This window comes from Lutra lutra, chromosome 6 (assembly GCF_902655055.1).
Source record: "Lutra lutra chromosome 6, mLutLut1.2, whole genome shotgun sequence".
In the NCBI taxonomy this organism is placed as follows: Eukaryota; Metazoa; Chordata; class Mammalia; order Carnivora; family Mustelidae; genus Lutra; species Lutra lutra.
The window spans coordinates 39,756,233-39,771,571 of NC_062283.1; the positions used below are offsets into that span (position 1 = coordinate 39,756,233).

Consider the following 15,339-nt stretch of genomic DNA (forward strand, 5'->3'; position numbering starts at 1 on the left):
TCCACCTCTGGTAATCACCATTCTAATCACTGTTTCCATGAATTCAGTTTTTTAAGAATCTATATATAAGTGATATCATACAGTATTTGTTTCTGTCTGTCTGACTTGTTTCCCTTAGCACAATGCCCTCAAGGTCCATCTGTGTTGTTGCAAATGGCAGGATGTCCTTTCTAATAGCTGAATAATATTCCATTGTATATACAGGTTTCCCTCAATATCCAAAAACAAAGAATTCCTAATGAAACCTTTCTTAAGCTGAAATGGCATAAAGCGAAACAGCAATGATCATTTTATAAAACCCAAACTTTTTGTTATTTCTTTTGGTCAGTGAAAGCAGGTAACCAATGTAGGTCTTTCATAAAAGCATAGTGGCATTAAAGCAAACTTTCAGATATCAGGGGAAACCTGTATATAGCATATCTTCTTTATCCAGTCATTCATTGATGGACACTTAGGTTATTTCCATGTCTTGGCTATTGGGAATAATGCTGCAATAAACATGGGAGCACAGATAGCTCTTTGAGATCCCGTTTTATTTTCCTGGAAGTGATACCGCTAGATCAAAGGGTAGTCCTATTTTAAGAAACTTCCATACTGTTAGCCATACTGGCTGCACCAATTTACATGAAGACCAAGAGTGCACATGGATTCTGTTTTTTCCACATCCTTGCCAACACTTGTTATCTCTTGACTTTTTAGTAACACTCATTCTAACAAGTATGAGGTGATAACTCATTGTGATTTTGATTTGCACTTTCCGGATGATTACTGACATTGAGCATCTTTTCATATACCTACTGGTTTTTTGTATGTCTCTGCATAAATAGATATTTAGCTCCTCTATACATTTTTTAATCAGATTTTTTTCTACTGAGTTGCATGAATTCTTTATATATTTAAAATATTAACCCTTTATCAGACATATGACTTGGCAATATTTTCTCTCATCCATTAGGTTGCCGTTTCATATTGGTGATGGTCTCCTTTGCTTTACAGAAGCTTTTTAATTTGATGTAGTCCCACTTGTTTATGTTTGCCTTTGCTTTTGGTGTCAAATCCAAATAACATTACCAAAACTAATGTCACCAGGGAGCTTGTCCCCTATGTTTTCCTCTAGGGGTTTTATGGTTTCAGATCTTATGTTATTAAGTTATTCATTCATCTTGAGCTAATTTTTGTGAGCAGTTTAAGATAGGGGTCCAATTTCATTCTTTTGCATGTAGTTATCTACAATAAGTTTTCCCAATGCCACTTATTGAAGAGACCACCCTTTCCCCATTGAGTATTCTTTGCTCTCTTGTCAAATGTTAGTCGGCCATATATGCAAGGGTTTATTTCTGGACTCTTGTTTCCACTGTCTATTTTTATGCCAGTACCATACAGTTTTCATTACTATGGCTTTGTTGTATAGTTTGAAAACAGGAAATGCGATGCCTTCAGCTTTGCTCTTCTTTCACAGTATCGCTTTGCTTATTTAGGGTCCTTTGTGGTTCCATATAAATTTGAGAATTGTGTTTCTTATATTTCTGTGAAAAATACTGGAATTTCAATAGGGATTGAACTGAAACTATAGATGGCTTTAGATAGTATGGATATTTAACAATATTAATTCTTCTGATCAATGAACATGGGCTATCTTTCCATGTGTTTGTGTCTTCGTTTCTTTCATCAAAGTCTTGTCATTTTCAGTAATAGCTCTTATAGCTCCTTGGTTAAATTTAGTCCTAAGTAGTTTCTTATATTTGATGCTATTATGAATGGGACTGTTCTCTTTATTTCTTTCTTTAGGTATTTCATTGTTAGTGTACAGAATCCCAACTATGTTTTGTATGTTGATTTTGTATCCCACAACTTCACTGAAACTGATTAATTCCAACAGTTTTTTGATGGAGTGGTAAGCATTTTCTTTTTAAATATGTAAGATCATATCACCTGCAATCAGAGACATTTTACACCTTCCTTTCTGATTTGGATGGCTTTTATTGCTTTTTATTGTCTCATTGCTCTGGTTAGGACTTCCAGTACTTTGTTGAATACAAATGATAAGAATGGGAACCCTTGTCCTATTTGTGATATTAAAGCAAAACCTTTCAACTTTTCACCATTCAGTATAAGGCTAGCTGTGGGTTGTCATGTTATTATTATATTGGGGTATATTCCTTCTATACCCAATTTATTGAGAGTTTTTATCATGAAAGGATATTGTATTTTGTCAAATGCTTTTTCTGAATTAATGTGATGATATGATTTTAGCCTTTCATTCTATTAATGTGGTATATCACTTTTATTGATTTGAGTATATGGAGCCATCTTGATCCCAGGGATAAGTCCCATGTGATCATGGTGTATGATCCTTTTAATCCACTACTAAATTTAGTTTGCTAATATCTTGTTAAGAATTTTTGCATGTTGGGGCACCTGGGTGACTCAGATGGTTAAGCATCTGCCTTTGGCTCAGGTCTTGATCTCCAGGTCTTGGGATGGAGCCCCACACAGGGCTCCCAGCTCAGTGGAGAGTCTGCCTCTTCCTCTGCCTTTCCCCCTGCTTGTGCTCTGTTTCTCTTTCTCTATATATAATGAATAAATAAGATCTTATTTAAAAAAAGAATTTTTGCATGTTCAGTTTTCTATATTCATCAGGGATATTGGACTGTAGATTATTTCTCTTATATTCTCTTTGTCTGGCTTTGGTATCAGGATAATGCTGGCATTGTAAAATGAGTTTGGAAGTGTTCCTTTTCGATTTTTTGGTGAAAAAGATTAGCTTTAATTCTTTACATATTTGGTAGAATTCACCAGTAAAGCTGCCTTTTCCTAGAATTCTCTTTGCTGAGTAATTGTTGGTTACTGATTTAATCTCTTTACTCATTATTTGTTCAGATGTTTCTATTTCTTCATGATTTAGTTTTGGTAGGTTTATGTTTCTAGGAATTTATCCATTTCTTCTAGGTTATCCAATTTATTGATTTATAATTTTTCACGTTAGTCTCTCATGATCCTTTGTATTTCTGTGGTTTTAAGTTGTACTGTCTCCTCTTTCATTTCGTATTTTAATTGCATCTTCTTTTTTCTCAGTCTAGCTAAAGGTGTTGATTTTATTCTGTCAATAAAACCAGTTCTTTGTTTTGTTGATTTTTCCTATTATTTTTCTTATCTTAATACTTATTCATCTAATATTTGTTATTTTCTTCTTTCTGCTAACTTTGGGTTTAGTTTGTTCCTTTTCTAGTTCCTTGATGTGAAAAATTAAGTTAGTTATTTGAGATTTTTGACCCACTGGTTATTCAGGAATATTGTTTAACTTCCACATATTTGTGATTTTCTCAGATTTCCTTCTGTAATTGAGGTCTAGTTTTATACTATTATGGTTGAGAAAGATACTTGGTATGATTTCAATCTTTTTAAATTTGCTAAGACTTACTTTTTTGACCTATCATATGATCTATCCTGAAGAATGTTCTGTGTACACCTGAGAAAAAAGTGTATTCTATTGTTGTTGAAGTATCTTACATACGTTTGTTAGATCCATTTGGTCTGATTATGGTTCAAGTCCAATCCAATGTTTCCTCATTGATTTTCTACATGGATGATCTATTCATTATTGAAAGTGAGGTACTGAAGTCTCCCACTATAGCTGTATTGCTTTCTATTTCTCCCTTCAGATCTGTTAGTATTTACTTAGTATATTTAGGTGCTCCAATGCTGGGTCCTTATATACTTTAAATGGTTAGATCTTCTTCATGAACTCACCCCTTTGTCATTATATAATGGCCTTGTTTCCTGTTACTTTTGGCTTAAAGTCTATTTTGTGTGATTTAAGTACAGCTTTCCTTAACAACAACAACAAAAAAAACAAAAAACAGCAACAACAAAAAAGTGTAGCTATCTTTACTCTTCTGAGGTTTCTGTTTACATTGAATCTTTTCCCATCACTTCACTTTGTTCCCATGTACATCCTCAAAGCTGAAGTGAGTCTCTTGTAGGCAGCATATAGTTTTTTTTTATCTACTCAGACACTCTCTGACTTCTAGAGAATTCAATCCATTTACATTTACAGTGAATGCTGATATGTAAGGATTTACTAAAGCCACCTTATTAGTTACTTTCTGGCTGTTTTATAGTTCTCTTCTTCCTCTCTTGCTGTCTTCCTTTGTGAACTGATGATTTTCAATAGTGCTATGCTTTGCATCTCTTCTCTATCTTTTGTGATCTACTGTAGTTTTCTGCTTTGTGGTTATCATAAGGCTTACATAAAACACCTTGTAGATTAACATAGATGTAATAGTTTATTTTACACTGATAACAATTTAATTTCAATCTCATTCAAAAACTCTATCCTTTTATTGTCTTCCTTTTGTTTCTGATGTCATAATGTACCATTTTTAATGTGTACTCATTAACAAATTTTTGTAGCTGTAGTTATTTTTAATATGCTTATCTTTTTTTTTTTTAAAGATTTTTTATTTATTTATTTGACAGAGAGAGATCACAAGCAGGCAGAGAGGCAGGCAGAGAGAGAGGAGGAATCAGGTTCTTTGCTGAGCAGAGAGCCCGATGCGGGGCTCGATCCCAGGACCCTGAGATCATGACCTGAGCCGAAGGCAGCGGCTTAACCCGCTGAGCCACCCAGGCGCCCCTAATATGCTTATCTTTTAACCTTTACATTAGGATTAAGGGATTAACATACCACATTACCATATTAGAGTATTGTGAATTTGACTATACACTTACTTTACTGGCATGTTATATATTTTCATGTTTTTTATGTTGTAACTAGTACCCTATTATTTAACTTTGCAAATTCTTTTTTATTAGTATTTTATTTATTTGACAGAGAGATAGAGCGAGCAAAAGTAGGCAGAGTGGCAGGCAAAGGGAGAGGTGAGGGAGAAGCAGGCTTTCTGCTGAGCAGGGAACCCAATGCAGGACTTGATCCCAGGACCCTGGGATCATGACCTGAGCCAAAGGCAGACGCTTAACTGACTGAGCAACCCAGGTGCCCCAAGTTTGCAAATTCTTTTCTGAATTTCTTGTAAGGCAGGTCTAACGGTGATGAATTACTTCAGCTTTTGTCTAGGATTATCCTTATTACTACTTCATTTATGAGAGGTAACTTTGCCAGAAAGAGTATTTTGATTGTCAGGTATTTTTTAAGCGTTCTGAATATATCATCCCACTCTCTTCTGCTCTATAATGTTTTTGCTAACAACCCCACTGATTGTAGGTTACAATCTTCTTTTTCTTGCAACTTTCAAGATTATTCTTTTGTCTTTGATTTTTGACAGTTTTATTATACTGTATATTGGAGAAGATCTCTTTAGGTGGTTTGGTGACCTATGAACTTTATGTACTTGAATATCCAAATGTCTTCCCATGTTTGGGAAACTCTCAGTAATTATTTCTTTAAATAGGCTTTCTGGCCCCTTCTCCCTCTCTTTTGCTTCTGGAACTCCAATTATTAAAAATTATTTCTTTTGATGGTTTCTCATAGATCAGGCAAGCTTTCCTCACTCTTTTTCTTTCTTTTTTCTTCGCTCTCCTCTGATTGGAATTTCATGTTCCTATCTTTTATCATAGTTTCTTTTTTTTTCTGTTTGGTCCATTCTGCTGTGACGTGCTATCTGTTGCATCTGTCATTTTATAAACTGAATTCTTCAGCTCTGGAATTTGTTTTGGTTCTTTATGATTTCTCTTTGTTAATCTTCTCATTTTGTGTATTGCTTTCTTGATTTTGTTGAATTGCCTTTCTGTGTTTTCTTGTAGCTCACGGAGTTTCCTTAAAATAGCTATGTTGAATTCTTTATTAGGTAAATCACAGATTTCCATGTTTTTGGGTTTAGTTACTGGAGGATTGCAATCCTTTGGTGATGTCAGTGTTTCATGTCCTTTGGAGTTGGGTTTTTCTTTTTGGGGGGATGGGCAGAGGGAGAGAAAGAATCTTAAGCAGTCTCCATGCCCAGTGTGGAGTGTGATGTGGTGTTCAGTGTCACAACACACAGCTGAAATCAAGAATTAGATGTTAACTGACTGAGGGACCGGCGCCCTTGTGTTCTTTGCAGTTTTGCATTGCTATCTGAACATCTGAAGTAGCAGCCACCTCCTCCAGTATTTACTGTCTTCAGGGCATTAATACCTCTCTTCAGTCCAGCCAGAATTTCTGAGGCTTTCTCAGACTTTCTATGGATACATTTGCTTCACATTTCCTGCTCCCTCTTGTGGCAGACCTTAGTATTATATTCCTTCTCCCCTTCCTGCCACACACCTAGCTGAGTGCTGACCCCCACCTTTGTTTCCCAAATGTGGTGCTACAGCTCCTTTGTGGTCTTCCTGGCCTGCAGCTACAGATCTGCTAAAGCTTGCTCTCACTAATGTCTTCAGCAGTGCACACAGGGAGCCATCTGCAGATTAGAAGGGAGAGTATGGATGAGGGCATGTGGGATGGTGGAGGGATCCACAGGTGAAGTTCACAGGCAGACTTTTAATGGAGTCCCTGATGTGGTGAGTACGATGAGTCCCTTTAATGTCTTCTGAGAGTCCCATCTGCCACCTTCCTGTCTATTACCACCCTGTGCCCCAGCCATGGAGCTCCTGATTTAGTGATCTAGATGGGGTGAGAAGGAAAGATGAGTCTCTTTGGTGATAGCCTGCACAGCTAGACAAGCTGGATACTCACTCATCTGTTCTCCCTTTTCTCTGCAGGAAAAATCACAGGCCAGGAAGGATTCTCGTAGATCAAAGCTGCGCTATCTTGGGTGAGAAGTGATGTATGTAAAGACAAGCTATTCCTCTTGCTAGAACTCGAATGCAACCAAACTTGTAATTTTTTTTTGCTTCAGTGGAATGATGGAACTTCTCTGGAAATCTGAACTTGCACAAAGGCTTTCTCACAACCCTGGGTAATTGTCTAAGTCAGTGCTCCCCAGAGGGTCCCAGACTGTAGCCAAGATGAGCAAGAGCTGGTAAACATGCTACGACAGGGTCCAGTCAAGACTGAAATCTGTCTGCTTATTATCCAGTCCACAGGTGGGTGGGAGGCCTTGGTATATGGTATTGGATCCCACAGCTCTCACAGTCACTTTTGTTCATGGATAGATGCTAAATTTTTGTTATTGTGAGTGAGATAAAAACAAGGGACATTTTATAGTGCCATCACTGCCTTTTATCTTTTTATGTAATATGGGGCCCTGGGAACCATTCACTTATTAATAGTCTCTATGTTTGAATGTGAACATATAAGCCACATGACTACAGAATTCTATAAGTCTGGATGACTTAATTCTCTAAGAATCAGAAAATCTCACCTTCTGAATCTTGATATCAAATAACATGGTAGAACAAACGTTAAAATAATTAATTACATTGTTCTTTATAAGTAGAGACCTACATTTCCTCTTTTTAGTCCAACTCTTTGCCTATTTGCTTTCAACGCAGTAAGAGATTCCATATCATATGTTCACTTCTGAGACATAGATAAATTGTGCTGCTTCTGAATACATTAGACAGTCTACAGACTTTATTATAGCCAACTCTGTCTCAATACAAATAATGAATGACCTTTGGACTATTTTGGTTGCTGTAGGCATAAGCAATGTATTCTCAGAATACCGATACACTTTAGGAACAAATTTCCTGTTAACTGCATAAATGGGAAATAAAGGACATACTATACCACCATTTCCACAATTTTTGTGATACATATGGCAGGGCAGGGCATGATAGGGCAAGGTTTATTATTCTCGGTTAAGTAACAACAGGGCACTTTTTTGCTGTGTCTTAATTACCCTTCCTTATTTCTTTTAGGAGTTAAGTAGGCCCTATTTTGTTAATCTAGAATGGGGCAAAAAAAGGGAAGTTTATTGGAAAAATTTCAATTTATCTTTGGCACCTGAATTTCCCATAAACCCAATTTTTGTCTTGGCCTTCCTTCTTTGCCCCCTTTTTTCAACATTGTATTTATCAGCTTCTCTCTACTGAGGTTTACCTTCTGGTTCTTATTCTACCTCAGACAACCCCCTAAAACATTATGCTACAAAGTTGCTTCTGATCCTTGCTATCATTCTCTTCTCTGTTTTGACAGGCAGCAAATCAAGTGGTAAAGAATGCAGGATATGGAGCCATAGTGTTGGGTTTGAATCCCATCTCTGTCACTTACTACCTGGTAACAACAAATAAGAACACACTTATAGCCAAAACGGGAGATTTTACATTTTTCTCGATAGTTGATAGCACTAGCAGTCATAAATTCATTAAAAATATGAAAAGTTTGAACAGAATGACTTATAAACGTAACCTAGCAGACATATTTGGAACACTTAACCCAGCAACATGATGAATATACATTCCTAATATAGGTAAAACAAGTCAAAGAATATTAAAGTACTGAAATCACAGACCGTTTCCTAACCGCAATGAAGATAAACCAGAAATCAACCATAAAGACAACTAGAAAATTAATATGTTTGGAAACAAAGAAACACACCCCTGGAAATAAAGGGCGCTTTAGTTATTAGCAAGAGACAAAGATATAGTCAGATTACCTCAGCATGTGTGGGATTTTTATAAGGATATAAAGTAAGGACACCCAGGGAACTGACTCTGTAGACAAATAGCCAGTTCTTGCGAAATTGGAATGCTGTTCATTGCCATTTAGTAAATAATAACTACACTAATATCCTAATATCACTCTAGTAACTGTTGTTCCAGAAGCAAGCATTTGTTGTTCCCTTTTCTGGTCATTCCTCTATTCTCATGTTTTCTCTATCTCTGACACTCTCTCTGCTTTGCTTTTAACCCTTTTTACTTTCATCCCTGCCTTATAGTAGTTGGTTTATTCATCGTTTCTACTGTCTCATGGCTTTTGCCTATGACCTTCTTTCTCTCTTGGTTTCTGCCATTGTTTAGTAACTGAGTCTCTTTCTTTTGTGTTCCATGCTTAAATCATCCAGAAGAAATAATGTGAATACTTGAGTTATCATTCTTCTAATAGAAACCACCCTAAATCAGCCGATTATGCAGCAGCTCCTTTGAAAAATTACTAGTCCTCCTCATGTCCATGCTGTAGATGATTACCTCTGGGCTAAGTGTCAACCTCTAATTCAGGATGGCAGAGTTACTTGATACAACATGTGGTAACTTTTAGACAAGAAATATCACTGGTCCTTTATTTCGGAAGAAGACTGACTGTGGGAAGGCACTCAATTTCTTGGATTTCTAAGGAAGGGAAAAATGACAACTCCTAATATAGGAAAACGTATCTAGTGTATACTTCATAATAGTTTTATTTACCTTTATTGCTTTAAATCAAAGATTTCCCAAACAAATTATTATTGGTATGTGGTGAGATTTCCTCTTTGGGCTAGTGTATATAAAGTAGTTCCTATAGAGTCCTGTCATTGACCTACATATTGTTTCTGTTTATATCCAGAAAATGGAGGAGATGCGTCTATTATTTTAACAAGCCATTTTATATATTAATGAAAAAAACTGAATAACCCTAAATCAAAGAATAAATTGCTCACAAAAATTAGAAAATATTGAGAATCAAACGATAAAAAGAACAACAAATAAAACTTGTGGAATGTAGCTAAAGCAGTACTTAGGGGGCAGCCTATAAACTTAAATGTGTATAAAAGAAAAGAGGAAATACTACAACTAATAAGCTAACCATCTACTTATAGAAGTTTTAAAAAGAGAGTAAAATAAGCCTTTAGAAAGTGAGAGGAAATACTAAAGTCAAAAGCAAACCTAATAAAACGCACAAGAGAGAATTAACATCAGGTTAGTTCTTTCATAAACTAATAAAATGACAAACTTCTGGTGGGACCGATCAAGAAAAAAAAAATGAAGACACAAATTAACTTATATCAGGAACAAAACAGGAAAATGCTACAGATACTGCAGATGTTAAAAATATAATTGAAGGATATTATGAATTATTTGGTGCCAATAAATAAGTTTAGAACTCCTTCAAAAACATAATTTATCAAAACTGATTGAAAAAGAAATATAGTACTTCCACTAATATTGTTCAGCTGAATTGAACCACAAGGAACATAATACACATCACAGAAATCCAAATTGAACAATGGTCTACAAAACTACTGGCCAATACTCTTCAAGAAAGACAAAGAAAATAGAACTATTCAGACTGAATGAGTCTAAAGAATTTAATGGGTTATGACAACTGAATGCAATGCGTGATCCTGAATTTGATCCTGGCAAAGGGGAAAAGTCACAAAGGACATTATTAAGACAAATGATAAAAATTTAAAATGAATTTTACATTCAGTATCAGTATTGTAACAATATTAAATTTCATAGTTAATCACTTTAGTATAATTAAGCAAGAAAGTACCTTTGTTCTTAGTCAATATACCCTGAAGTATTTACGGATAAAAGAACATGATGCTGGGGCGCCTGGGTAGTTCAGTCAGTTAAGCATCTGCCTTCAGCTCAGGTCATGATCTCAAGATCCTGGGATCAAGCCCCACATCAGGCTCTCTGCTCAAAAGAGAGTCTCCTTCTCCCTCTCCCTCTGTTCTCTCTCTCTCCCTCAAGTAAATAAAATCTTAAAGAAAAAAGAACATGATGCCTCCAATTAACAAATGATTTGGGGAAAAAAATGCATGAACATCTGTATGTGTGTATGTATGTACCTAATTATAAAAGAAGGAATGATAAAGAAAATATGCCAAAATGATAACTTTGATTCTGGTGAAGAGATTCTGTACTACTTCAGTAATTCCTCTGCAACTTCTGTATTATATTTTATAAGTTTTATGATTTTTCTTTCATATTTGTTTTCAAGCCACCTGGAATTCAATTTTATATAGTATTTTCCCACATGAATACTTAATTGTCCCAACATCATTTATTTAAAATCTGAACTTTTCCTTGCTGATCTGCATTTATTATGTCCAAGTATGGAGAAGTCTTTGTCCTCTGCTCTGCTCTTCTACCCACACTAACACTAAAACTAAGACCTCTAGTTTATCAAAAGACAGCACAAAGACAGTGAAAAAAAACCAAACTGTGACACAAGAGATTTATTTACAAAAATATAACAAAGGCCAGCATTTAGAATACATAGAAAAGTATTCCAAATCTAGAAGAAAAACAAAGGTAATCCTATAGACAAATGGTCAAACAATTTTCAGGCACTTCACAAATAAGGAATCTACACAGCCAGTAGTCACATAAAATAGTGCTCAATTGCACAGGTTATCAGAGAGATGCAAATTAAAACCACAATGGTACCAGACCAGCCAGATTTTGAAAATTTGCCAAAATCAAGAGTTTGGGAGTATGTGGAATAACAAAGCTCTCATCCAGTGTTGGTGGGAGTGAAAATTGGAACCACTTTGGAAAAGAGGGGGCATCTGCTAGTAAATAACTGATGTTATGCATATCCTATGGTACAACAATTTCCTTTACAAGTAAGTCAGTCAGAGAAATGGGCATGCCAGGAAATATGCACAAGAATGTTTGTAGTAGTTGGTTTGTAGTTGCTAGAAGTTAGAAGCAATCCAAATGTCCATAAACAATAGAGTGGATACACTAATTGTGGGTATATGCAAATGAAATATATGACACCAACGAAAATAAACAGTCTATAGCTACTGACAAAAACAGATTAATCTCACAAACACAATCTTGAGTGAAAGCAGCAAGATAAAAATAATATACACTGCATGATCTCATTTATATAGAATTCAGTAACATAGGCGGAATAACATAATAGACTAAAACAACTTGTATTATTTAGTATGTATAAATGGATGGTAAAACTAAGAGAGAAGTGATAAACTCATCACAAAAGACAGAATGGTGATTATTTCTCAATGTCAGGATGGGAACAGAAATTGGAAAACACACAGAGGACTTCTGCACTTTTGACAATTTTCTATTTCCTGATCTGGGTGAGAGTTAAAAGGATATGTGCTTTTAATTAATTGTTAAAATGTGCATGTTTTATGCACTTTTCTGATTTTCATGTTTTATAATTAAGAAAAGAAAAATGAAACAAGAAAACTAGTGTTTTTGAGGACCTGCTAGTAGGTCAGGAAAATTAGTGTGTGTACAGAACATTTAAGGAGATAACTGGAGAAGTAGTCAGATGTTTAATATATCAAAGCCTCTTGATAAGCTATACAATAAAATTGTACAGAAATGTCTGCACAAGGTCCATAGTAAGCCTACAGTAAACATGTATGTCTAGATTATACTCCCCCTAACCTTCTGGGTTTGTAATACACATCCCTAAATGAGGCAAAAGGAGGAAAAGCTGGAGAGAAAGATTCTAAATTAGTTTAAGATGGCTCTCTTGTTCCTGATTTCTATTCCTAACGACACCTGGCTATCTGGCTATAATACCTGTTCTCGGGTTCCAGGGGCTAGCCTGTATCAAATATTTTTCTGTTTTGGTTACACTTGGATGATTTTTCTTACTGGCAGGGATTGTAACTAAGAGCATGTGCTGGGTGGTTCAGTAGGTTAAGTGGCTGCCTTCAGCTCAGGCCATGATCCCAAGGTTCTGGGATATAGTTCTGCATCAGGCTCCCTGCTCGGCAGGGAATCTGCTTGTTCCTCTCCCTCTGCCTCTCATCCCTGCTTGTGCTTTCTCTCATTCTGCTCTCTCTCTCAAATAAAATATTTAAAAAAAGAAATCAAACAGTAACACAATAGTAAATGTCTCTTTTCCAATTTATCAACATATGGGTAAATATCAGTCTTTTTATTCATAAGAAATTTCTACATCAAAATATTCTAACATCACTTTTTAACTTACCCTCAAAGTATGGTGCTCTTGTGCTAATAAAAGTCTTAGTTCTTCATGTAGCGTTATAACTTCCAGAAACTGTCCCCATAAAGCCATTAGAAGTGAACAAAGTTGTGCAAGATTCATATTTATAAGTTCTGCCAGTTCATCAGGATTTTCTATTTTCTGAAATGACAAGAAAAGAACTTCACTGCTTCCTGAGACTTACCATGTCTAAATATAATGTGTTATTGAGAACATTAATACAAAAGCAAATTTTTAGTTTTAAAAAGAAATGTGTGTGTGTATGTGCATGTGCTTATATGTGTAGAGATCAAGTGACCAATGGCTTTTCCTGTGTGATAGTTACTGTAGCAATTTTCAACAACTTAATAGATATTTCAGTATCTGAGAAATCTTGTTACTGAAATAATGTCCAATATAGTTTAAAATTACAAATCAGGATTCTACAGAGCATGATCAACTTCAAACACTAGAATTCTGGGAATTTTAAACAATGTACAAATCATGATGAAAGTTATAAAATTTTTGAAAGATAATAAAATCTTAAGATTTTTTTTCTCCAATCTGCTAAGTAAATTACTTAAAAGATCTATAACTCTTCAGAAGGGAGAGAAATACCTTTAAGTACTAACTGCTTTTCCTTCACTCTTATGTTCCTAGGTTCCATCTTGCGTATGGTAATTCTCTTAGAGAGTCGTCGAACACTTCTTTCTCTTTTCTAACAATTCCATTTACCCACTGTTTACTGAGCACATTTTAAATTCTAAGGCCCACATTCCAATCTAATTCAAAGATTAATATGAGAAGCTCAGTTTAGTAAGGAAAGAAAAGTGGGTAAACAATTTTAATATACTGTTGTGAGTGTTCTTAATAGTGGTATTAAATAACCCGTTTATTTAAATATTCACCTAAACTGATGATACAAGTTAAAATTAATGAATTATACAATGAAATGTAGAATCTTCTATAAGGCATTTGTATTTCTTGAATAGGTAAAAAAAAGGATTTTTGGACAAAGAATAATAAAAGACGATAAATCGGAATGATTCCTTCTCTTTTGGACAAGCATTTTTACTATGAGGACAGCTTTTTGTTAATTCACTGAGGCAGCAGTGTTCAGGCAGATAGTTTATCTTGCTAGAAAAATTTGCCTTCAATTACTAGTAATACTAGGAAATCTACCGTTAAGTATATAGATAGATGCTGATTTCATTTCCCTATCCTAAAGAAGGCAGAAGTAGTCTATTCAGGTTAAGGTTGAAAGCCATACCATCTATATAGTAATGACTGCTAAATCTTTCTATCTGTATCACATCTCTCCAGGGCTCTAGACCCATCACCTACTAGAGGACTATATTTGGGTGTGAAAAGGAAGGTATTCAAGTTCAGTATATCCTAAAGAGTACTAATTATATCTCTATCCTCCCTTTCTTAAAAAAAAAAAAAAAAAACCTCAAAATGTTGCTTATGACATATGATATATCCTTACTCAGTTTATTTTTACTTCATTTTGAAGTCTGCAATTCAGCAGGCTTTTCTTCTTCCCCCTGCAAACTGAGCTTCTACTTATCTATGCTAACTCAGAGAGGACATAAAACAAAAATTCAGCAAAATTATTAAGAAGGGAAGGGATGATGTCTTATTCACTCTCGTGACTTTGGTTACCAGTACACAGTAGTCACTAAATATTTAGTAAATGAATAAATGAATGGATGAATAAGGAATTACAGGCTTCAGATAAGGAAAAAGGCCCCCAAATTTATGGACAAACTCAGAAAATGTTGAAAAATTCCAGAATTCTGGAATGGAAGCTAACAGACTCAACATGTAATAAATATTAAAACGTCAATGTATAATAAACCTATAGATGTATTTTGCCCCAGAAAATAGTTTATAGATGTATTAGGAATGAAGCTAACAAGTTTTTCACATCTCTCTTAAGAACATACAGAAGATTAAAGTGCTCTCTAAAATAAATGGAAGCACACAGCCTTCTTCCAAGAATAGTTTCAACGGAGTTTAGAAAAAGACTTGAATAAGCACTTGACAGTAACTAGACAGTGTTGTGTAAGGCAAGCAGTGCTATTCTTAGTATAAATCTACACACAAGTAGAAATAATTCTCTTAGTTTACCATAGGTTGAATAATGTAAACAACTCTTTTTTTAATCCCCTGAGAGCAAGGCTGTCTAGATACCTTGCAATTATTAATTTTACTTTTCAGAAATCATGGGACCAAGGCTCTGAGAGGACTTCAGTATTTTCATTATTGATGGGGGGAGGGGGGTTGGGAGAGGGGGGGTGGGGTTATGGACACTGGGGAGGGTATGTGCTATGGTGAGTGCTGTGAAATGTGTAAACCTGGCGATTCACAGACCTGTACCCCTGGGGATAAAAATACATTATATATTTTTAAAAAATAATAATAAAATTTAAATTAAAAAAAAAAAAGCATCCTTCCAAACATAAATAAATTACTCCTCTAGTTTACATAAATCTTTATGTCTCAAAATATAAATAATATTTTTATGTCAAAAGGAAATTAGGATTAAGTTTGAC

The 15,339-nt window shown here is 35.1% G+C and overlaps 1 protein-coding gene across 8 annotated transcripts in view; it reads right to left on the bottom strand.

Moving 5' to 3' along the window:
• FAM135A (family with sequence similarity 135 member A) overlaps positions 1-15,339 on the bottom strand; it is a 126,916-nt gene that overhangs the window by 46,956 nt on the left and 64,621 nt on the right. For all 8 annotated transcript variants that reach the window (XM_047733286.1, XM_047733284.1, XM_047733285.1 and 5 more), the window contains one exon: positions 12,788-12,943. In XM_047733286.1, coding sequence (XP_047589242.1) covers positions 12,788-12,943 — 156 coding nt within the window. The remainder of the gene's footprint in view (positions 1-12,787; positions 12,944-15,339) is intronic.